This window comes from Nelusetta ayraudi, unplaced genomic scaffold, assembly GCF_046127955.1.
Source record: "Nelusetta ayraudi isolate G7.1 ecotype Tasmania unplaced genomic scaffold, CSIRO-AGI_Nayr_v1 ptg000004l, whole genome shotgun sequence".
Lineage (NCBI taxonomy): Eukaryota > Metazoa > Chordata > Actinopteri > Tetraodontiformes > Monacanthidae > Nelusetta > Nelusetta ayraudi.
Window position 1 is genome coordinate 3167150 of NW_027466054.1, and position 23405 is coordinate 3190554.

General features: G+C 42.8%; 1 protein-coding gene and 1 non-coding gene across 4 annotated transcripts; both read right to left on the bottom strand.

The window, feature by feature from the left end:
* Positions 1–9: 9 nt before the first annotated feature.
* acsl1a (acyl-CoA synthetase long chain family member 1a) lies at positions 10–21871 on the bottom strand. Of its 3 annotated transcripts, none has more exons than XM_076044473.1 (23): positions 21571–21871; positions 14322–14479; positions 12114–12329; positions 9901–10015; positions 9103–9167; positions 8916–9017; positions 8016–8115; positions 7711–7886; positions 7478–7510; positions 6600–6651; positions 6440–6513; positions 5626–5703; positions 4260–4394; positions 3955–4089; positions 2930–3025; positions 2769–2841; positions 2578–2666; positions 1842–1958; positions 1602–1745; positions 1402–1503; positions 1246–1317; positions 952–1098; positions 10–912 (listed from the first exon to the last, which is right to left on the bottom strand). In XM_076044473.1, exons 3-22 carry the CDS (start codon positions 12306–12308, stop codon positions 958–960), a joined length of 2094 nt encoding a protein of 697 aa, XP_075900588.1. In that variant the 5' UTR covers positions 12309–12329; positions 14322–14479; positions 21571–21871; the 3' UTR covers positions 10–912; positions 952–957. The 3 variants fall into 3 exon arrangements, with proteins under 3 accessions (XP_075900588.1, XP_075900570.1, XP_075900578.1); XM_076044455.1 differs by lacking the exon at positions 5626–5703 and adding an exon at positions 5482–5559 and having other exon boundaries at positions 21571–21842; XM_076044463.1 differs by lacking the exons at positions 5626–5703; positions 14322–14479 and adding an exon at positions 5482–5559 and having other exon boundaries at positions 21571–21842.
* On the bottom strand, positions 6073–6154 carry trnas-cga (transfer RNA serine (anticodon CGA)). Its single transcript has one exon. It is a non-coding gene; the product is annotated as a tRNA-Ser (tRNA).
* Positions 21872–23405: the final 1534 nt, after the last annotated feature.

Here is a 23405-nt window from a genome sequence, read left to right on the forward strand (position 1 = left end):
AGGCAAATATAGCTCACAGGTTGTGAAGGAAAATATTTATTCATCACAGTTGACAAAAAGATGGAAGCAAAGCCCTCCTTTTTACATCATAGTCCATCAAAACAAGTACAGTAATTCCTGAACTTCTTCTATAGGTCAGACAGGTTTACACATACAAACCAGTCACCAATCAACAAGTATTGAATAACACAGATTCCACAGAATAACCTCTGATGGTTTTGATGGACAAGTGCTTAAAACATTTTGAAAACACAGAGAACAACAGTTTACTGTTTTACAGATTTAATTTTTTCCCCCATTTAGTCCAAAAGAAAACAAATACAGCTAGCAAGGCACAACAAGTTTGTCAAGTAACAAGCCTACAAAACAGGCCACCAACCACAGTGTGCACAAAAACAGGTTCTTTTCATTTACAGTTGACAGAATGTTGGGAATGCCGGGATTTACACCTCCAAGTATACAGGAACCAGACTCTGCATACAAATAGACTTTCTGAGCAATACAGTATTTACAGCTTTAGAGTACATCAAATATCTTATAATAATAATAATAATAATAATAATAAAATATTGTAATAATAATAAAATATTTTCTGTGTATTTTATCGTTTTAAAAGCATATTTATTTATGTATTTCTGCTTTAGCTCTCATAAATAAAAAACAAAATGATCAAATGTTGCTGAATTGGATGTGACGGCAGAAGCAAACAACACTTTGTTCTTGACCCTTCTTATCTTAGATGAATTATACCAAGCTATTTTCTTAAATATATTCGGAGCCGCTCAGGCAGTGTAAGCATGTGGTGGCGTGTTTCTCGGGCAGAGCAGCAACAGTGTATTTTGAACCGAGATGTTTGTTCAGCCGGTTTTGATGGCGTCTAAATCCACCCATATGGTATTTGGTTCTGTCTGTGTGCACTACGTGGTTTTCCTTCCCTACAGTACGGTACAGTCCACTTCATGTCTTGATTTTGGCGTACAGTTCGGCAATTTGTTCCCTGAATCGATTGTGCAGTTCCGTCCTCTTGGCCTTTAGCGTCGGCGTCAGCAGACCGTTCTGGACGGAAAACAACTCGGGCTGCAACGCAATGTCCCGAACCTGAAGACCCAGAGGTTAGAGGTTAGAGACTGCTAAGGAGTTATTGTCTACTATTCTGTCGTCAATAACTCAGGGAATTAAGAATCTCAGGCGTGATAGACAGCAAAAATACAACTTTGTAAGAACATTGGGAACATAGTCACTCACCTGTTCAAAAGATTTGAGTCCTGCTTCTTTGCCCAGCCTGATGAGGTCCTCCAGGATGGCTTTCTTCACCTCCTGCAGACAGTCAGAAGGTGGTCAGCGTATATATCGCTCACAGAAGTGGACGCACGCAGCCTGACGCTAGTTTACAAATCTCACCTTGTTTTTACACAATTCAGAGTAGGACCCCTCGATGCCTTTCTTCTTGAGCCACATGGGGAGGAAGTCCGGGTCGGGCACCACGATAGCCACCAGGCACGCCTGAAACGCCGCAGAGTGAAAGGGAAGCTCGCACACGCTGGGGCCGAGCGCAAATTGGCCGATGAATTAAGAGTTCAAGTTCCTCCGTGGATTCATACCTGCAAGCTGTCGCCGTGGACGAATATCTGGGCCACGGGGTCGCTCAGAGTGTACACGGTCTCGATCTTCTCCGGCGCGATGTATTCCCCCTGCGCCAGCTTGAAAATGTGCTTCTTCCTGTCTGTGATCTTCAGAGTGCCGTTCTGAAACCAGACGACCCAGTCAGCAACTTCACTGAACTAAACTCCCCCTTTCCGCATGTTGTACAGTCAACGGTCAGGCGGTAGAGCTCTGCTTACTGGGAGCCATTTCCCAATGTCCCCAGTGTGCAGCCAGCCATCCTCGTCCAGGGCCTCGGCCGTTTTCTCCGGGTCCTTCAGGTACCCCTGGAACACGTTTGGTCCTTTGACGCACACCTGGAGCAAGCAGAGGAGACGTCACCATCACTGAAAGCCAAACAGTAAAATTACGCAGCACCGTCCTGGAAATTTTTAGTAAATCCATGATCAAATCAGTTTTAATGTGGCTTTGTCACAATTTCATCAAAAACATTTTGTTTTCTAAAACCCTTTAAAAAAGAATCATGTTCTACATTATAGCTGCTTTACTTCTAAATTCGTTCCAGCATTGCTATTACTAAGTGCCAATTTAAACGTAAAAATATGAATCCTGCTACATTCATTTAGCCTTCGCTATTCTTTTCATTCACTCTCAACTATGTACAAGTTGACCTTGAGAGACAGTGGATGGTAATCAGTAACTTGAGTTATATTTTATTAATTTACAGACAATGGGTATAGTTCATTTGCTACAGGAAATGTAGAAATGATGGAAATTAAATATCTTTTTGTACATTAGGAGAAAAAAATGAATTGGCTTTTCAGTCCACAAGATGGTGCTAAAGCACTAGCGGTGTTATACGTATATGGCAACCTGAGTGAAAATATTACAATTCCTGAATCAAGTTGACTAAAAGAGAACTTTCCCAGGGTTCTGTGGTGAAAACTCGGTGCTGTGTTTGAACCAGCGACTCACCTCTCCTTCTCCATTCGCAGCCAGGTAGTTCATTTCTGGAACATCCACCATCTTAATGTAGTTGCAGGGCAGCGGAGCCCCAACATGACCTGCGTCCACAAACAGCCCGTCAGACTCCAATGAGTCACAGACACTGAGGTTTATTTGACACACACAGAGTAAATCATTTTGGTGAGGCTCTGAGGTCGTACCTGCGCTCCAGTCCCCAGGCAGCGACATGGAGCAGCCGGCGGTGCATTCCGTCTGACCGTAGCCTTCATAAAACTGCGGAGCGGACACAGCGCGTTTCAGTCACAAAACTTGGCCATGAAAACAGAAGCAGGAAGCGGCGGAAAGTTTGAGCGCGGCCCACCTGACAGCCCAGCGCTGCTCGGAGGAACGTCAGGATGGTGGGAGACACCGGAGCTGCTCCTGTGATCATCATCCTGACGCGACCGCCCAGGCTCTCCTGCAACCAAACAACTGAGGCTTGTAAACCAGACTCTGAAAACTGAGGTGATGCAAAGACTTGGTTACTGCACTTATGTAGAATTTTCAGGTGTTTCCACGTCACTTGAGTATTTCTTTTTCTGACAACTGTTTCCCTTTACTTCCTAGATTTGTTCACAATATCTGAACTTCCCACTCGTGTTTCAAAGATACAAATTCTGTTAAAGATGTTGTTGCTTGAAGTGTAGATATTTGAAGAGTACTGTTGCGTAGTTCAATTAAAAGTATATTTAAAAGGATATTTAAGAGGGAGATTATTTTAGAGCACCTCAGGTTTGGGGTCACTGTTCAGTATGTTTTCAATGCAGACACCAAGAAAAGGTAGCAAATAACAATGGTGTCGACATCCAATAATGACTCACTGGCCAGAATCATTACTAATTACAATTTGGTTGTGCTGCAGTTGAAAAAGAAAAAAATATTTAATGTATTACCATATACGTTATATTATGAGAACAGCAAAGCAATTAAAAACGATCCAGATGCTCATGCAACACCTCTGCTCAGTTCACTCCAGATTATTCTGTCACAACTTTTTCTTTTTTGCAAAATTAGCAATGAACATATTGCTTAATTGTCAAAAAACTTATTTTTGTAACTTTTTTTTTGCTTTGTCTTATTACACACAAGTTACTTTTAGTAAAGTTAAGGGTTTGAATCAGTACTTTTACCAAAGTATCCAAACATTTACTCAAGTACAAAATGTGAACACTTTTGCCAACTCTGCACAACACACATTGTCGAGAATTTCTGGGATATTTTTTTTCTCTTGGCCACCAAAAAAGTATGCGTTATTTTTTCAGTAGCATCAGCATGCATTCATTCACAGTGACTTGCATGCTGCAGTGTTGCTGATGATGTTGTGTGTCTGCAGCGTGCTTTGCTAACCTGCACTTTTTTGAAGATGAGTTTGTCCCATATGCTGTCTTGTCGGACCAGTCCAGTCTTAAGCTCCGCCTCCTTCCGACTGAAGGCAAAATCCAGGAGCCATTTTTTCAGAGGAGTGTTGGCTTGACTGAAGACCTGGTGAGAGTCCAGGTGGATCAAGGGGGTTGGGGTGTTGGGGGTGATAAAAACAAGCAAACATTACATTCAGTCAAAAAATTTGACTGACTATTGAGTTATATTTTACATATATATATATATATGTGTATATATATATATATATGTATATTTTTCACAAGTGAACCAACCTTGTCAAACATGCGGTTGAGCAGACGAGGAACCACCGGGAAGACTGTGGGCTGCAGAGTTTTCAAGTCATCCATCAAAAGTTTGATGTCTCCCTGGAAAAAGCCGATTCGGCCTCCATGGATGAGGATGACGCCCTGACGAGAGCATAAAGTTGCTTATACACACAGGATTTGTTAGTAATCCCTTTGCCCGAGCACTTGTGGTGATGCCAGTAATCCTTCTAAGCTGAAAAGTTAATGGTTTCATGGACAATTACGTATCGCAAATTTTTTTTTTTTTTAAAGTTGAAAAAAAAGTTATTTTTTGGATTCACGTTAACGCCTCCTGCCTGCTTTCATGTTTCCTTTAAAGCCACACTGTGAAATTTTATTTGATGCTTCTAAATATCCCTGAGCCAATGTCACTCAGGTTTTGAAGCCCGTCCCCTGGGAAAATAAATGTTTTGTTGAAACGTCTCTTGAAACGTGGTAAACACAATAAGATCTCTTGAAACCAGGGGTGAGCAAACTACGGCCCAGGGGCCTGCTAAGCTTTTTGAAGAAATTATATTATTAATCAGTAAGTCATAAAATAGCTGTATTTTATACATTACATTATCAGAGTCATTTCAATAAAGAGCGAATTACCGCGGGGCTTCAAAGACACTGATTTTGTTGCAACTTTTCTTTGGTTCATTTTCAATAAACATTGAAGCAACATGTTTTCTACACATCCCATGATGTATTTTTTCCTCCTATGAGATGGCTCACCAAAACACTGCATCCACCTGCTGCTGCTCCGCCCCCCTCTGTCACGTTTTAGAACCCACCGTGGGCCACCAGTCAAACAGTTTTCCCACCCCTGCTTTAAACGTCTCTCATTAATCGCCATCAAATAACAGTGACAAAAACAGCGCCAACAAAAGCTGAGAAAATGTCATTTGACATTGATTACAATGTAAGTTGCTGATTATGACGTTACACGTTCTTTTTTAGCATTTCCGGCGTGCTATCCATACCAGATCACAAGATTAAAATATAGTGATATCGATGTTAGCAGGGCAAAGAAAATGCTGTTAATCAAACCTTTTTCAACACACAACAAAAACACCTGTACTACTAAAAATCAAGGCATTTGTACAAAAACAATCTTGAACACACAACATAAGACAGTTTGAACATCTTCAATGTTGATGGTTTTTTGTTTTTTTTAAATTGACTTGTGAGTTTGTCCGACACATACCTGTATAACCCTCTCAAACATGTGAGCTAGGGGGAGATACGATATGTGAATATCATGGACGTTCAGCATGCAGTGCACCTGCAGGGGACACACAAAACGAAAAAAACACATGCACGTATGCAGGTCAAGCGCCGCGTACTGTACCTCCACCACCCTCTCAAACATGTGGGCCAAAGGGAGGAAGGAGATGAGAACGTCAGTATTGGAGGGCTTAAGAGAGCCCTGGACCACAGAGGAGAGAAAGAGAGAGAGAAGGAAGGAAGGATGGATGGATGGTGGGAGGGAGGGAGGGAAGGAAGGAAGGTGGGAGGACGTACAGGAAAATACAGAGTGGATCAACCCAGGAGGTACGGTGACTTCAGGAAGATCAGTGGAGCAATTTGGTTTTGGTTTCATCCTCGTGTCACAAACACAACGTTGAAGATTCGGAACTCAGGACACAACAAGGTGCCACAAAGCACATGCGAGAACTTTAACTTTGCCAGAGAAATTTGCCAGATTGGGACCCATTTGCTTCCTGACATTAAGACCTTTATTGATCCCACAGTGGGAAATTGGCAAAGACATTTTTCACGTACCGAGACAAAATGTCGTCACGAACAGGATTCGAACCTGTGCGGGGAAACCCCATTGGATTTCGAGTCCAACGCCTTAACCTCTCGGCCACCGTGACTACTAAAACACACGAAGCTAAGAAAAACCTAAATATTCTGTGTAACATTGCTCTGATCATTTTGGACATGATCCTTTTTGCTCAATACTTCGAGGGCGTGTTAATGAATGATTTGATCAGGTTTTTGTCATCTTTCATGGCTTTTAAGGGTTGAGGATAATGGTCAGATATAATGAAGACTGAACTTGAAAAGGAAGCAGAAAAAAGTCCAACAAATTGTAACAATCAAGGTAAAGACAAAAGTTGCATTAAAATGTATTTAGTACAGTTTTGTTTGTTTTGTACCTCAGTCATTTTTAAGAAAGCTGCAGTGTTGGAGATGACATTTCCGTGCGTCAGCATTGCACCTTTAGGGTTTCCTGATGAGCAGAAAAGTCACCGGTCAAGATAACGCGTGCGGTTAACATGACTGTCAGTAAAATGTAGAAGCAAGTCATGTGACTACCTGTGGTTCCAGATGTAAAGCAGATAATAGCAAGGTCCTCGGGTTTCGGGGCCTGTAATCAGAAGCACACATCTACAGCCGTGCACGAGAAGCCGGGCCTGCTCTCACCCCGAGTGAATTATCAACGGTTCCATATGCTGATCATTTTCACATCTTTTTTTTATTTTTCCTTCGGGACCACAATGGAACCCACTGGTGTGCACTTGATTAGTAATAATAACAAAACCCTCGACATCTCTGGAACAGTGTTTTAGCCCTCTGCTGAGGCTCCCCAGGAGAAACGCTTGGTTGTAGCTTCCTGCTAACACTCATGCTTTATGAGCGGAAGACAATTAGGGCCTCAAGAAGATAAAAAAATCCCGAGAATAAAGTCGAGATTAAATCAAATTCCAACATTACAGTCGAACTGTCGAGAATAAAGTCAAAAGGCTCTGCGCACAAAATTAGTGGAGTACCAGTTTCCTGTTTACTTTGGCTTTGTTCACAAACTTTCAACTTAAAACTTGAAATGGAAACTTAAAAAAAATAAAAAATAAATTCCTTCCTGTAATAGTTTTTTTCTTCTTCTGGTCCTAATCCTTTTTCACATTTATTGGACCTTCCATTGTAAGAATGAAAAAACAGACGTTAAGTGTTGTCATTAATGTGATATCAACACCCTTTGTGACATCACAAAGGCCTGGTTTCGGAACTGTTTTAACAAACACCGTCTCAACAAGCAAAAAAAAAGGAAATGGACCTTTTTGTTTTTTTGTTCATTTCTTGATAGGCTACATACATTGTTTTTTGTGATTCTTCCAAAATATGGGACCTTTAATGCTGAAAAGTCCTCATTCATTCAGTATAAAGATGTTATTGTCAAGCCGGAGATGACTCACCACTGGTTCCTTGTGGTTGGCTTTCCCCGAGGCCTGTAATAACATGACGAGGAGAGTGAGATGCAGGGGTGATAATGATCCTGTTCTAAACAAACAGCACTTCAGGAGAAGTAATTGGGTCTGTTTGTGTTGTTCTAGGCAACAGACAGGAGGGAGAAGCAGGTGAGGTTTTCAAACAGGCCTGTTTATTTCTGAATATATTTGAAACACGCCCACAGGGGTCGTTTTCTCACCTCAAAGTCGGCCAGACTGATGATCTCCACGCCGCACTCCTGCCCGCGGCTCACCAGCTCGGCGTCAAACGCTTCCATCAGCACGATGGTCTTGACGGTTTTCCCTTTCCCACTCGCACACTCCAGGATGATTTGGGCCTTTTGCGCCACATCGCAGATTATCGTCGAGATGGAGCCTGGGGGAAAAGGGGCAACAATGATTAAGATAAAAAATAATTGAATGGAACCGGTTGGTAGGACTGTCGGGTGTCCTCAATGATGAGTGCGGGTGGCACGGTTCATGTCAAGGTGCCTCTTCTCTCTACCTTTCTCGATGATGTAGCCGATGGACTCTGTGCCGAGGGTGTCATACAGCGGAACCACCACCAGGGAGTACGTGTAACAGGCCACCTCGGAGATGGTCCACTGGCAGTGGAGGCGTCAATCAATGTGAAAGATAAAGTCCAGGTCAATCAACACAGTAACACAGTAAACTCCTTTTTTAATACAGACCTTCTTTAAAGGGTCAGAGGGTAAAATCTTTAAGGACGGCCGCCTGACAGGCGTTCAGTATTCAGGCCACTGTCAGACAGGCTTCCTTAAAGAATGGCAGCGCAAGATAGCAGTTAACTAGAAGCAAGGCCCTTATTGCTCTATGTATGTTCTCATAATATAAGAAATGTTCAATGGGTAGGAAAAACAAATGACTTTTATTGTACTGCAAGTATACACTTTTATGAATCTATTTCTGGGCAATATTTTAAGCTGCTATAGAAATGCAGTATAGAAATCATAAATTAAGCCAAATTTTACAAACTGGACCTTTAAAATGTTGAGGACTTGACGCTGGCTTTATTACTTCATACGCTTTCAGAAAGTGATGAACTGCTAACGCTGTCTGCATTTACTGTGCCGAATCAATCGCTTTAGATCAGCAGCTGATCCGTCCTTGTAAAGTAATATTCCATGTTTGGATCAGACCAGGGAAAGGCTGCGTTTGAAAAAACATGATGCATTCGACTGCACTGTGAACCCTGTCGATTAGCCAGAGTTTCATTACAGCATCTGCCCTGATCACCATCTGTCTTTGTCCAGACCAACGATCAAAGATCAACAATACATCAGGCACACTGTAAGGCTGGACCATCAGGTTAACAAGAAAGCAAGACGGTCCATGTTTGGTCAACAAAGCTGGAACAGCAGCAATAACGAGATGCTTCATGTACCTCTGGTCTGTTCTGGGAGAAAATGCCGATGAACTTGTTTGCTGTGTGAGAGTGTCCTCTGTGGAGGAGAGCAGAGCCGATGCACTCGGCTCTGTCGGCCACCTGCGCACAACAACACAATTCATCAAGATGGGGTTTTTTTGCATGTTGCGCCCCTGAAGATTGTGCGTTAATAGTGACCTCTCACCTCTCTGTAAGACAGCCACTCATAAGGCTGGTTGGGTTTCCTCGATCCCAGACAAGGACCGTCATCTGCAGGAAACACGACATTCTCGTTCATCAAATCAAAGTTTATTTGTATGGCACCTTTCATAGATAAAATACTACCCAAGATGCTTGACCAAAATTAAAAGTAAAATACAAATAAAGATTAAAAACATTTAACTGAAGTGCTGCAGTCAAATAAAAGTCACCCCCTCCTCTCAAACATATACAGGTTATCACTCCCACCCAAATAAACACAAATTAAAGAAAATAAAACAAATCAGTAATAGGCCAAACTACTAACTACTACTTAAACGTATCCACAATAGCCCGCTGTGGTGTTTATGTTCTAGTGAAGTGACTCTTTGGAAAGTTTGAGAGTGACAGGAAAAGAAGGGGAGAAAAATGCAAATTGGGTTTGTTTCCACCAAGCGGGTGGCGAGGATGAACGACCCGCTTGATGGAAACAAGGTACAAAACGTGGCTGGAGCAACGTGCGGGAGTGGGGGAGGTTGCAATAGTGAAAACAACAAGTTAACTACAAAAAGATCTGATGATGCACATAGCTTTAGCAGTTAGCTTTAACAGCGGCCACACATAACGGCCAGCCGTTACAAGTACATTGTTTCATGTAAAATTCTATATTTTTTTTTTTTTTTCAACCTTATTCAATTAGATAGTCAATAAAGCAAACACAGGATGTGGAAACTTCCAGTGACAGAAAGGACAGGAACACGTTTAATTTATTGATACACATAAACAACAAGAGAGCAGAACTGACTTGATTCTCTGATGCCTCTGAGGAAAACCTCGTACAAGGTCAGCGCATCGCTGTAGTAATGTGTGAGCAGCTTTCCGTCTTCTGTCAGCACTGACCTCCGCGCCCGCTCTTCACCCTGCAGCACAAGAACAATCACAGTTTGCGCCATGTGATGTGGAAGCACCAAACTTTTAAAGGCTTGCAGGGTTTTCACGTATTGTAATAAGTGTTGTTCCCAATTTTACCATAAACAAAGAGATGCTGTTGTCACAACATCTCGAGGGACAACAACTCTGTCAGATGACGCCAAAGTCAAGTCTTAATTCAGACTCAGTACCGCTGCTGTTTCTCCAGAAATGTCACCAGAAAGGAAAATGTTGGAGTATTTCATAATGTGTATATCTATCTATCTTAGCTACAGTACTACCCAGAAAATTAGAATATCCTGAAAAGGTTGTAGTATTTCTCCAATCCAACTTAAAAGGTGAATTTAACATATTATATAAAGAAATAATATGCAAATCAATGTATTTCAAGATTTTATTTTTTTGGATTTTACTGATCAGGTCTTGCACCTTGAAAAAAAAACAAATTCAAAAACTCAGAAAATTAGAATATTACATAAAGTCAAATCTTTATGAAAATCTTAATCAGCAAAGTTACAACAAGGAACTGCTTGAGATGTCAATTTGCGTGTAATGGCTCAATAAAATTAGTTGGTTTCATCTTTTATGTTAAATTGCCAAAATAAAAAAAACTTTTACTTGATATTCTAATCTTTAGGGTAGTAGCTGTATATCTATATCTATACATGTATGTAAGAATCTAGAGGAATGTATATGAAGTGAAAGTGTGAAAGGTGTATGAATGAACATGGATACTTTAATTTCCTTGTCACGTTCTTTGGTGAACGCTGCTGCTGTGAAACAGTTTGTGATTGGTTTAACAGGTGGAAGGCAGGAGTGATCCAAGCCCCCGAGCTGCTCTTCAGGACAGGGGAACCTGGGAAATACTGTAAGCAAGCGCGAGGTGTAAACGATTGCTGCAAACGGAAGGTTTTCGAGAGACTGAAGCTTGTTTTTGTGAACTCATCTCCGGCGATCCTGTCTGGCTTTGGCACGAGTCTGGTTAAACATAGCTGTTCACCCCCAGGGCAGAAACACGCAGTTAATGACATTCCTCACTTTAATGAGAAGACTTGAACTGGCTAAAGCTTCAGTTAAAAACACAAAATGGTCCTTTTGAAAAACACAGTGTTCGCCAATCATTGTCAAAGCTTTGGCTCCCCCTTCACAGGTGCTATCTATGGGCATTGTTACTGGCAGGACAGTGACTTATTCACTGGGCCATTTACCAGTTTAGAGGAGCCACTTTCCTCAGTCAATAGAAAAACATTTTTAATACATTTGGCCTCTAAAAACCACATTCAAATGGTATTTGTGCTGAAGTGCCACTCAGTTTGACTGTTGTTGGCATCAGGAGCTTTCAAGCGTCTGATCATTTCCACGTGGTGTCCTTGCAGATGGAGACACTTAGAGTGCATGCCATTTTAAACAAAGACTGTCTCCTGAAGTGGCTTGAATGTGCTGTTTTTGCCTTACAGCCTTGTTATTTCTCGGCATCCTCCACCGGTCCTCCCGCGCCTTCTTTAGACGTAAACTGAGGCTATGCGTCAGCTGCCTACTGTAAACCATGTCTGCTCTCTCTGTTTAGAACACACATCATGTGAAAGTACACTTTTCTGAATCTCCGAGTGCGCCAGCTGTGCCTCTCACTCACCGGGCTGTGTGGGTCCGATCCCTGCTATTGGCCAATCGTCATCTTCAGTTTACTATCTAATGGATTACATAATTCTTCCCTCTCAGGCGGTCTGCCAGCAAAGCATGACGTAGCGTGTACAAGGAGTTCCAAGATTTCTACAGAGAAAGCTGAACTCTTTGTGTAGATCAGGGAAGGATCATCATTTGTGAATCATGTGTGGGAATGTGAAAGATAAAGAGTCTCTATGAGCCATCAGCAGCCTCAACTACGATGGTCTGTGGAGAGGATTCATGGAACATTCCAGCAGAGTGAGCAACGTTAACCAGCGCTCTGCAGTATTCCAGTTTCAGTAACAGTGAGTTCCGGACTGGGCTGGATTCCCATTCTCATAAGTGGCAGAATTTTAAATTAGAGAGATTTATGTTTAATTCATTTTTTTAAATAATTGTACTCTAAAGAAAGCGATGACGCACCGGTAACTCCTCTGACTGCCGGTTGATGTCACATCTCGGCCCAATGGCCTTTGGCCGGAAGGCGAACCAGTAGGTTGTGAGGGCAGCGACGGCACCCATCCCCATGAGGGCGTTAGTGGGCAGCCCGCGGACGTACTCCCGCAGCTCGTCCAGCTCGGGAATCCGCAGCTGTCTCAGGACTTCCTGAGCCTGCATGACTGTTGTTCTCTAGTGACCCTGCGGAGGAAATGAGAGGCATCATTACAGAGCGTCTTTTCAGAGGAAATTGCCAGCGCAGCACTGGCGTGGAGAGACAGACGGATGTTGTGTAGGACATTTTTATATCAATGGATCTCTTGTTGAGGGCTGTGGCAGCAGAGCGAAAGGCAGAAAAACAAGAGTTGTCTGCCTTTTCAGATGCACACGCAGTCCAACTCAGCTGATGAAAACTTACAGTGAGCAGTGTGGAGACTTTTAATTAAGGACAAGGGCGGGAGGAACAAAATAATTTTTGTATCTGTGGACTGCCATCTGCAGCTATTTTGATAACAGCTAAATCTAATTCTCTTGTTTAGCTTTCTCTGACATCACTTTACAAAAAGGCTTCTCCCTTAAATACCCGGTAGCCAAAACGAAGGCTTATCATTGCCACATACTGTGCTATACCTTAACATTACAGTTGACGTCATGAAAATTAGAAAATTTAATGTTAACCCGATTTGGATCATACACCTTCCCCCTCTATTTGTGGAAATTTCAAGTTTGAAGCCCCATCTCTTCTAATATCCTTGTCAAAACACAGTGAGGGCAAATGCACTGCTGCCGCAGTGTGGAAAGTTCCTGCAAGTTTTATGTCATTTTTGTTTGGCGGCCCTTCTCAAGTGTCTCTCACACAAAAAAAGTCAAGACGTTTCACCCTCCCCAACGGCTGTGCGCTTGAAGACAAAGACACAGGAAGGAAATATGACAACACGTATTTTCACATCTCCCTCGAGAACACTGGCACGGCTGAGAGCAGAGAGCGCACTGAACGCTGGATGACTTTTGTTCTGAATGAACAGATGGGCCTGACTTGGGAACAGGCTCTCCAGTTAGAATATTAACTTAACAAATCACATGGTGTTGAGAAATGAACAGAAAACAAGATTGGTTTTACACATCAGAATCCTTTATTCATCCCCAAGGGGAACTTACTTTTTGTTATATCTCCAACCCAAAGTAAAAAATAAAAAAGCATAAGTAGGAAATAAGGTAATAAGAAATAAGAGCAATAAGAGTAATCGAATATCAAGTAGAAAAAAAGGAAAAAAAACAACAATAAATAGTGTGTGTGTACAACATATGTGTGTGTGTGTGTGTGTGTGTGTGTGTGTGTGTGTGTGTGTGTGTGTGTGTACGTGTGTCCCTCTATATTATATAGAGTATTGACAGGTATGTATGAGGTGAAAGTGTAAAATGAGTATAAGTTAACATAAATGTGTATAAAGTGCATGAAGAAAACATCAGAATACTATGTATAGTATAATAATGTATGTAACTCTGTCATCAAAATAAGCTTTCAACTAAAATACTGCAGACAAATGAAACAATTGTGATAAATGCCCAGAGCAAATGAAAACAGTTCAGGGGGAAAAAAGCAGGTTTAGCCCAAACAAAGACTGTTGATACGCCCACAGATGCACAGACAAGTGGCAGCATACCAGCACGGGCAAATATGCAGGTTTTCAGTATAAATATCAAGTCTGTCCTGGACTCCTACCACAGCATCTGAAGCGTCAAGGTGACACAAAAAAAGCCACAACGAACTGAGATAACCACTGACTCCTCACCCAGTTATATTAATAACACAAAATCCATGACACGGGACCGGAGTCAAGTGGGGCAAAGTGCCGTCACAGAGGCCGTCCATTAAGATGATTAACACTAATGGAAATTGGAAAGGGCAAAGTGGTTTGAGAAGAAGTCCTCAAATCTGACCAAAGATCAACTGACGAAGCAACTTACTGAACCTCATGAATTCCACTTGGACAAAACAAAATGGAAATAATCCAACAACAAAAACAAAAGTTCTCAACTGGTCATGACAGAAAAATCCTCAAACCACTTGTACACGTGCGTGTGTGTGTGTGTGTGTGTGTGTGTGTCTGTGCCTGGACAAACCTGTCGCAGCTGAAGGCGCTCAGCATTGATAATGTGGAGATACACACAATAGAAAGCAACAGTACTTACGGTTTCTGTGTATTTACAGGGCAGGACCGGTAGTGTGTCCACAGTTGGAGGGGTTTTGTGAAAGAACCTCTGCTACCCGCGCTGCTATTAGAGGGACTCGCACTGACCTCTAATAGACCTCTGAGGTTTTCGCAACTATGAATAGCAGAAACACGCCCCTTTAAAACAGAAACACTGACATGTGAGCCTCTGCTGGCCACTCGCTGCCACGCAATTCTTCCTTTAAGCTCTCTTATTTGATCAAGTAAAGTCAACTATTTTATCAGACGTTATCTGTGCACAATACAAACAATTCTTCTGTTGCTAAGTGCCTGAACTGGCAAAACTAGCAGGGAAAAAAAAAAAAAAAAATATCTCTGCAATTACAGGAAGGTCTTTGTGTAGCACATAAAAGACGTGTTGACAGAGTCGGCGATCTTCAAACACAGACAGAAAAGCAATTTAGCAAACAGAGGCAAGGGAATTCCTTCCAATCCAATAGGAATAACCCTTCAGAGATTGATTGAAAAGATACAACAAGTTTTGCATGTATTTTATTTTATGAATGCAAAGTGTGGAAAATGTTTTACAAGCCAACTACTGAAGCAATCACTGCCCAATTGCTATTTCCAATAAGAAACCTGTGAGAAACCTCTGCAATTTCCCGGAAAGCATTGTGCACTCATGTCTACAAAGAGTCAAAACACAAATTATTATAATTAACTCCATCATGATCACTCCAATCCATGATTTTCTTTTTTTTTTTTTTTTTAGGTTTTCAGGAGATTTCATTCTTAGAATTTAATGCATTTGCTTGCGAATTTGTGAAAGAGAAAAAATGCGTCAGAATATCACCAGTGAGCATATCACTGGTGTTCCGGCGTAAACGTACTCCCATCGAACTCCCATACTTGGCCAGGGAGGACGACAGGCCAATAGCAGAGTCGAGTGCACGGTCACCCCACACCCAGGCGTGCACAAGACAACTGTAGTGGAGGGAGGGGGAGAAAGAGAGAGACAGTGGGAGGGACGGAGGGAGGGAGGGAGACGGAGGGCCGGCCGGCTCGTCTGACACATGGACTTCAAGTTCAGCTGGACTGAAAGCAGACGCCAGCGCACAGTGGAACCGCCCCTGGACCGCCACCAGGAAGCAAACAGAAGAGACGTGGTTGTCGTGGTCAGTCTGTCTTTGGTCTGATCTCCACCAGGATGACGCTTCTCCTGGAGACACACGGCTTGGCCTGTCGGTGTTGAGCACCTGGTTAAACGGTTTTAAAACCATTATTCTGACCTCCAGTCGCCGGAGGATTAACACGCGGATCCCTTCAGAAAACTCGCTAATCCCATTATGACAAGATAATAGCTTAAAAATCTCTAAAGCGGCTTTTCCCCTCCTCTCAGTTTAAGTAAACCTGACTCTTGAACGCCAAGCAGAGGTTACAGTTTAACTGCTGAGACTCTAGTGACACCACGCAGGCTGTTTCTGTAGTCGATGGAAAACCATGAGCCTTTAAGTGAAATGCTCATCACACTTCCGTCACTCTGAACTTTCAACCCGACTGACCTGAATCAGTCAATCAATCAATTCATCTGATGCCGCTTCGCTCCGACAGCCAATAAGTCATTGGCAATTCAAGTTCTATTTCACCACTCTGGCGGTCAATTCATAGAACCGTAGTTACAATCCTAACCTTCGTTTTACGTTGTAACAGTCCGGCACAGCAAGAGGGAAGCGATCCAAACAGCAGGATATGTCATATTTGTTCTGGCAGGCCGCTGGAATGAGGGACAGTCAATGGGAAAAGTTGCAGATGTGCCACTGTGTGGGGACCTGGTCACGGCTGTGTGTCATTTCACAGCTGGCCTGCAGCGCGAGCGCTGGCCATGTGACTTCAGTGTGACTTCTATTCCCCCTCTGACCCACAGCCGGGCGCGTGGCAGCTCTCCGTCAAGTGCGGTCGGCCCAAGTTTTTTCAGACACAAAGTCTGACCTTGCAGAGGACAACGGGACAACGGGAGAGGAAGGGGTGAGGATGGGGGGCGGAGGCCCCTCTGATGAAATCTCACGCTACCAGTCACATGGTCGCGCAGAGGCGATAAACACCGGGAGGAGAGAGAGAGCGAGAGAGAGAGAGAGTGGAGGATGGGATTGGGGAAGTGGAACAAAGGTCATATACCCGTCGACAGCGACCAGCATCGGCTTGGGCCAGTTACCTTGGCAACAAATGACAGATTAGATTATTGGAACTATGCTCAAATTATGTGCATGGATGCATCTCCTCCTATTTTCCCCCCATCAACACTTTAAGCTGCGTCGTCATACTTCAGTTCGGATCACTCTCTCTTTTTTTTATATAACCGCCAGCTGCCAATCAGCCAGAAACATGGAGCAGGACGACGCAACACTTCACCCACTCGTTAGAACAGCAGCCAGGCCAGCAGTGGTATCTGACTGATGTGCATCATCCACTGGCTGATCAAGTATTTAGAGCAGACCTGGGCCACATCCGGCCCGCTGCGTGTCCCTGTCCGGCCCGCGTGAGACCAGTCACAAATTACGCAATCTACCGGTCGATCGCGAGTGTAGTTTAGCTCGATCGCATGGAGAGTCGCAAAAATACTTCTGCGAGACTTTAGCGTGATCTCCCCAGTTGTTGACAGTTGTTGCCTTGAATGTCAAATTGAATGTGCTTTTAGAGAATGATTAATGAAACAGCGTTTTTCATTAAAAGCACACCCAGAATATTTTTTGTGAGCTCATAATGATCAAAGAGTATTCAAGATCATTATTTTACAAAACTGGTTATAATAGAGTTCAATGCAGAAATGAATCAGTTACTCATAACTTTTGAACTGCGTAACCTCGCATAACGTCTCTGTGTATAACAGATAAAAACTGAAAGTATTCTCAAATGACTTCGAAGAATAATATGAAGTATTTTGCAGACAATCAATATAATTGAATAACAGTCAACAGCCGGTGCAGATAATGTCGAAACACCCGTTTGATTAACCGTCTGGTTAATGGCTATTGAGCAAGACGTGTTTTACAGCCCACTTGCCTGCGTCGCACGGTCGGCACTGGGTGACTTTCAAAACAACACGAGGGGAGGACGCCAACCTCTGCCCCAGTGCCCGAGGCTTTGTTCACCCAATGCCTTTCAACGGAAGGTATGCCTTAACGGAATCCAAGCCTGCCCTCTGCGGCCCCTGGCGAAGAGATGCTAAATAACTGTTGTGCAATGCAAAGGACAGACGAACCCGCAGCAGCGCCACGCCGCTCACGGAACTGGGGCACATCAAGCCTTTTTGCATAACCGTGTTGTAGCAGCAACGCCGACTTTCCGTGATCCTTCCCAGGCAGCCAGACAGCGGCTGTTTCTGCAGGATGTGGAATGAATCGTTCTCAACAGCTGAGGCCGTTCCGGTGGAAACATTTTTCTATGGACCGTCACAGTCATCTGTTGACCTCGTCCATGCGGCGGGCGTAACTTGAATCCCGCCTTTGTGTCGAGCCAGATGTTGAACTTCTTTGCCGAAAAGATTTAGGCTGCTCACCGAGCGACGTGACGAAGCTCTCTCGGGAGAGACTACCCAGAACCTCGCCCTGAGTCTCACTGCTCCCGCAGGACCTGAACCTTTACTTGTTTGTTGGGTAAATAAGGAGTTCACCTCAGCCGCGTACGAGCCACCGACCTCAAAACAATCAACAAATCAACCTGGCCGATGCAGGTATCACTCTGTATCATTGTGCGACTGGGACGGATCGACAACAGGATATGTTTTACAGTTTGCTTTTGAACTCGTGAAACTGGTGTTGTATTACTGAGAGAGTGAAAAAAAAGAAAAGAATATGTCTAAGAAAATATTTGGTTTGATGATCATACAGCTCTACCCTCAAGCCCGCCCTGTGTTTTAGAAGTGATCCAGCAGGAAAAAAGGAGCTCGCTGCAGTTGAATTCCACAGATTCCTGTTGGTAGGAAGTCTGCTGCAACATGCAACGGCTGTGGCAAGCGCACCTCTTCAAGTCACGTCACCCCCGACGCTAACGAACCGTACCGTGGCGCTGACGCACACCTATGCCATCCGAGGGTTTTACGGAGAGCTTCCAGATGGACTCGCTGATCAGGTGTCCAGCTGTGATATCACTTCACCTGACAGCAGGTCAGGCCGATCGAAAACCCCCCTCAACGTCATATGAGTCCCCGATGCAGCCAGGCTGTTTCTCCTCTGAGAGGAAGTGAGTCAGTTCATGAAAGCGTGAAGGACCAATCCGTTGTCTTTGCAGTTGTCCACAAACGATCCACTTCCCTTTGCTCCATCTGTTCATTTCCTATAAGTCAACATTTAAAGGAAGTAGACAGGAACTTTGTGACTCTCGCACTTGTATACTCAACATGAAGACACACTCCTGCAGCGACTCACTGCGGAAACAAAGCAAAACACCATGTCATGCTTGTCTCATCCTGACAAAAACCCAAAGTAGGCACCTGTTGTACCAACTCTTGGTTAAGAGAGCCCTTTTAGAGGATGTTGGGAAATAATCAAAAGAACTTGAATTTGGAGTGTTAAAAATGGTGCATATACAGTACATCAACTGTATAAGTGACTTGCCATGAGAGAAGAAACAAATCTGTGAGTCTATGAGGGTACGGAGCGAGTTCAGACACGTCTGAGAAGACGGAGGAGTCGACTTCTGCTTTACACAACACAGATGGCATCTGACAAGTTGCCCAATAACGCTTGACACATTTCTGGGGACTAGCTATGTCATCATGTCTGGTTGAATTAATATTTTCCAACTACAAACCGAACTTGACTTCTTGACTCACAGTTTTGGCATGACTACGCTTGGTTGAATGCGGAAACAGTGGAACTCACTCTCAGGTGTTGATTAATCAAAATGGATAACCTTCCAAAATCTGGGCTGCAATTTCTCCAGCGTTCTCTTTACTCCTGAGCAGTGTTGATGATTATCAGTGAGATAATCAACACCAAGACAAGAACATCAACTGACAGAGTGCGAGGAATGCAGTGGTTTGGTCGACCAAGCCAACTTATACCATCTGTTTAGGAAATAAAACTGCATTTTTAATGTCAGAGTCGGTACAAATCAACACACTACTTCACAGCAAACATGCTTGTAGAATAGCTCGCAGTATCACCATAGCAACGCTGTATACTGACTTGTACAACGCTGACTCTGTACCAGAGCTGCATCACAAGATTCGTATGGATACATACAGTACAAGGTGAATGCAAAAACCAAAACATAATCCAGGTTATACTGGTTAATTCAGCCAGGTTAGTTTAAATACTTTTGCTGTATTATTTTCAACTTGCCAGTTTATTTAGAAAAAAATCTGATCACATTTTCAAGATTCTTATAGTATCATCATTACACATTTGTTTTAGATCTTTAGTGTTAAAGCGGGTTCTATTTAGGTTTGCTTGATTAGGCTGGACTGTATAATTCCAAAATAAGTGCAAAAAAGATATCTTAATTATAATGGCATAGCAGAACTAAGTGGACCTTCCACAGGAGGCCTAAACAAGGTGACAGTGAAGTAGTCATTGAGCTGAGGGTAACACTAACCAGTCATCAGTGGCCTCTGTGTCATCACAAAGTGCTGATTTACAGAACTATTTCTTTTGCTACCATTTTTTTTTTTAAAAGCGCAACAAGCAAAATGCAAAAGAATGACTCTTATTTAAAGCGGCTGTACCAACAGGTGACACATTATTGGAAGAAAATATTGAAAAAAAACATTCCGGATTACTCTGAGACAAGCTGGGGAAAACATTACAACCAACCTCTTCAGATAAACCTTACATTTCCAAAAAAAGAGGGAAAAATTTTATTGAGCAACACTGATATGCGGCGCGGCTGCCAGGGACACACCCTCTTGTTCTGCGTCCACTGTTTTTTACCCAACCTGTAATCATAATCAGGTGAACCTGGTCATTTAGTGGGGGGAGACAAAGAGGCACCATTAAGCATTCCACCCAGTATTTGGCTGCACAACCGGCGGAGCAAGCAGGGTTTATGTTTCTATTTTAGCGGGGTGGCCGATTCATTGTCTATGACGTACAAGTTCAGTTCGAAGCCGGTCAAATTACAAAAGTGTGAGTATCTGAGGATGAATAAGGAAGTTTCACAGGCTTCCTCCAAGTCACTTGTTGGTTGGAAATGCATTTAAACTTGATTTTGTTGTGGGGGAAAGGCGGATGGAGGTTAATGAGGGTTGTTTTTTTTTGAGTCCCTGCCTTGGTTTCCTTTAAAAAAATAAATAAAGAACATATATGTATCATTAAAGAGCAACATCAAAACTCCCAGACAAAACTTGCTGGAACATCACTTGGCTACTCGCACAAAGTGGTAAACGCCAACTGTCAACTGGCTCCTAATCCTGTCTCTATTTGGTTTTACAAAGCAGAAATGGACATGCTGTTTCGTGGTTGTACGTGCCTCCAAGCTGCAAGAACTGGCCTAAGCAAGGAGCGGCTGTGCGTCACTGGACAATAGATAGTATGAAGCAATATGGGGAAAATGCAACCACCAGATATTAGACTAAGGAGTTGTTTTTTTTATTTTATTTATTTATCTCAACAGTAATTGGAACTTTGCTGAGGATTCTACAAATTGAAGGGTTGGAATCATTTCATGTTCTCCATCTTCTAATGTGGATCTTCTAACTTCCTCATGGTATGGCTGGAGTTGGGAGGAGGGGGTGTTGTTTTCCAGGTTACCAGGTCAGCCTCTCTCTGGTGACACTATGGCGGGAGTGACAGAACAATCGCCCGTTTGTTGTCCTCCTCTAATCGAGTTCTGATTAAACGAACCTCACGCGGAGAGTTTAGATCGAGATTTGGACTGCGAAGTTCCCAAACAAATCCCAGTACGCTTCACAGTGTACACGTAGGACTTGGTGACGTTACGTGTCCCTCTTTGATTGTGTTCCAGAAGATCCGCATCACAATAATAAAGAAAAGCGCTCCTCTCTGTGTGACAGAGAAGAGGTATTCCGAGGGAAGGGAAAGGGTGACGACACAGGGTGAAGACAGCAGACGCCGAGATACATGGAACATGATGCGGAGACTGAATGCGTGGCCCTCCGACTGCTATTTTTGGGAACAATAAGCGAAGCTTGCAGCTTTTCAACAGCAATACAGGTGTTGAATCCGTCGCGCTTTTTCCGTCGGCACACATGTGAAAGGGCGTCAGATCATATCGTACGTTCAGCCACGGCAGCGTTTGTTTCCACTAACCTGTAGGAAGGCGCAGATTCGAGGAGTCGGAACTGATCCTTGAGCAACAGCAGCGGCAGCAGCACAACAGCAGCCGCAGTCAGAGCGCTGTACAATTTGTTCACTCGGCGCAGCTCCGGGCCAATCAGCAGCGAGCATATATGTGTTGCGCGGGATCAAGTTTGGAAGGAGCTCCCTCATTGGTTGACGTTAGAGCGGAATGATTTTTGAGAAAAATATAGCTTTCGCTTCGAAAGCTTCATGAACAGTGACTTTTGGCACAGCCTACTGGCTCAAGGAGTCTTGTGCAGACACCTTTATGTTGTCCCACCCCTGAAAAATAGATGTGACATCAGGACTAAGAGAGTAATACCTGCATTATATGCATGACAAGAGATGAATTACCACAGATAAACAAGTCATATTATATAATCAATTGTGTCTTTGTGCTGAGCCCGACACTGTACTCAGTAACAATACATTAATTTAACAGCTACATTCTGAACTGCTTTACATTCTCTCGTTTCAAGTTCAGACTTTTAGTGCAAAGCACACATGCGTCACAAAGGCATTCTGAGCCAGCCATGTCACTACCATTCAATCGAGTAAAATGAATCATTTGACGCATTTAATATTCAGAGACAGATTTCTATGTGCAGATGTAAGTAAATGGGAAAGTCACGCTGTATGTGAACTGAGAATTAGATTGTTGTTTTTTCACAGAGCCAAGGGACATCCTTTTTGGTTGTAGTCTGTGTGCATTAAGTAGACAGAAGAAAGACAATAACATCATCATCAAAAAGAAAAGAAATAATGACAATGTCTGAAGTCACTTTGTAAACCTCACATTCAAAGGGTTTAGGAAGAAGTTATGGCGAACTGTTCTTGTCCTACCCCTGGAACTACATAATTTTCCATTTAACTTTAAAAATTAGAACATTTTTTAATGGCTGTGGTTTCACATTTCAAGGTTCAAGTTCAAGGTAGCTTTATTGTCAGTTCTACAGTACATGTAACATACACAGAGCATTGAAATTCTGTTAGTCGGCGTGGTGTAAGGATTGCATGCATAGAACGAGAGTTAAAAAAACAAAATACAAAAAAGTTAAAAACTTATTTTATCATGGTGTGCCTGACCACTGCTTCTAGAGTGCTCTTGAGAAAGTGGAAGACGAATGTCACCCCTAATCTGAGGGAATGGTTGGAAGCTATGGTAGAGACATTATCCTATGAAATTATGCTTCACAAATTGAAAGGCAAAGAAGAAGAGTGACCTCATGGGAACTTTAAGAGTTTTACAAGGCAAACCAGTAACTGATTGCAAGGGAAGAGAGACCCATGGTAAAGCAGCAGCAAGCAAAGTGCTTTACCATGCAATGTATGTCACCACCAATCAAATGTTCCCAACACTTTACACTTCACATAACCTGTCTTGTGTCCTCATAGGCATCTTTAGCTTTTGACAGATTTAAGTTATTTATAACAGAGACTATCTCAGACTCATTTACTGTGTGTCTGTGATTGTAAATACAAATGAGGACTTATCAATGGAGTAAGACCTATTTTCCTTTGGAGAAAAGAGTTGTAAGATTTCCAGAGCTGAAGTTTAGGCTGACCTACACATCTTTTTGGAGATGTAAGTTTTTCTGCACTTTTATATGTGCTGTATATAAAGTATATACGAATCAGTCAGACAGCATATGGCCCAGATGGTTATATAAACTATCTCTGAGGTTGCACACATTAAAATAAGTAAGTAAATTAAAAATATATATTTTCCTTCTCCAGCTGTTCGTACCATATTATGAATACTGTACTTTAAAAAAAATAAATACAACATTTACTAAACCCATGGT

What these genes read in the sequence shown, in the direction of transcription:
- acsl1a (XM_076044473.1), bottom strand. Translation starts at nt 12,308, where the DNA reads ATGCAGGCTCAGGAAGTCCTGAGACAGCTGCGGATTCCCGAGCTGGAC. An exon ending in TGTTTGAGAGGGTGGTGGAG is followed by an intron (nt 4,395 to 5,625) that starts GTACAGTACGCG and finishes TGCTCTCGTCAG; the next exon opens with GGCGTCATCCTCATCCATGG. An exon ending in GCCTGGGGACTGGAGCGCAG is followed by an intron (nt 2,667 to 2,768) that starts GTACGACCTCAG and finishes TTGTGGACGCAG; the next exon opens with GTCATGTTGGGGCTCCGCTG.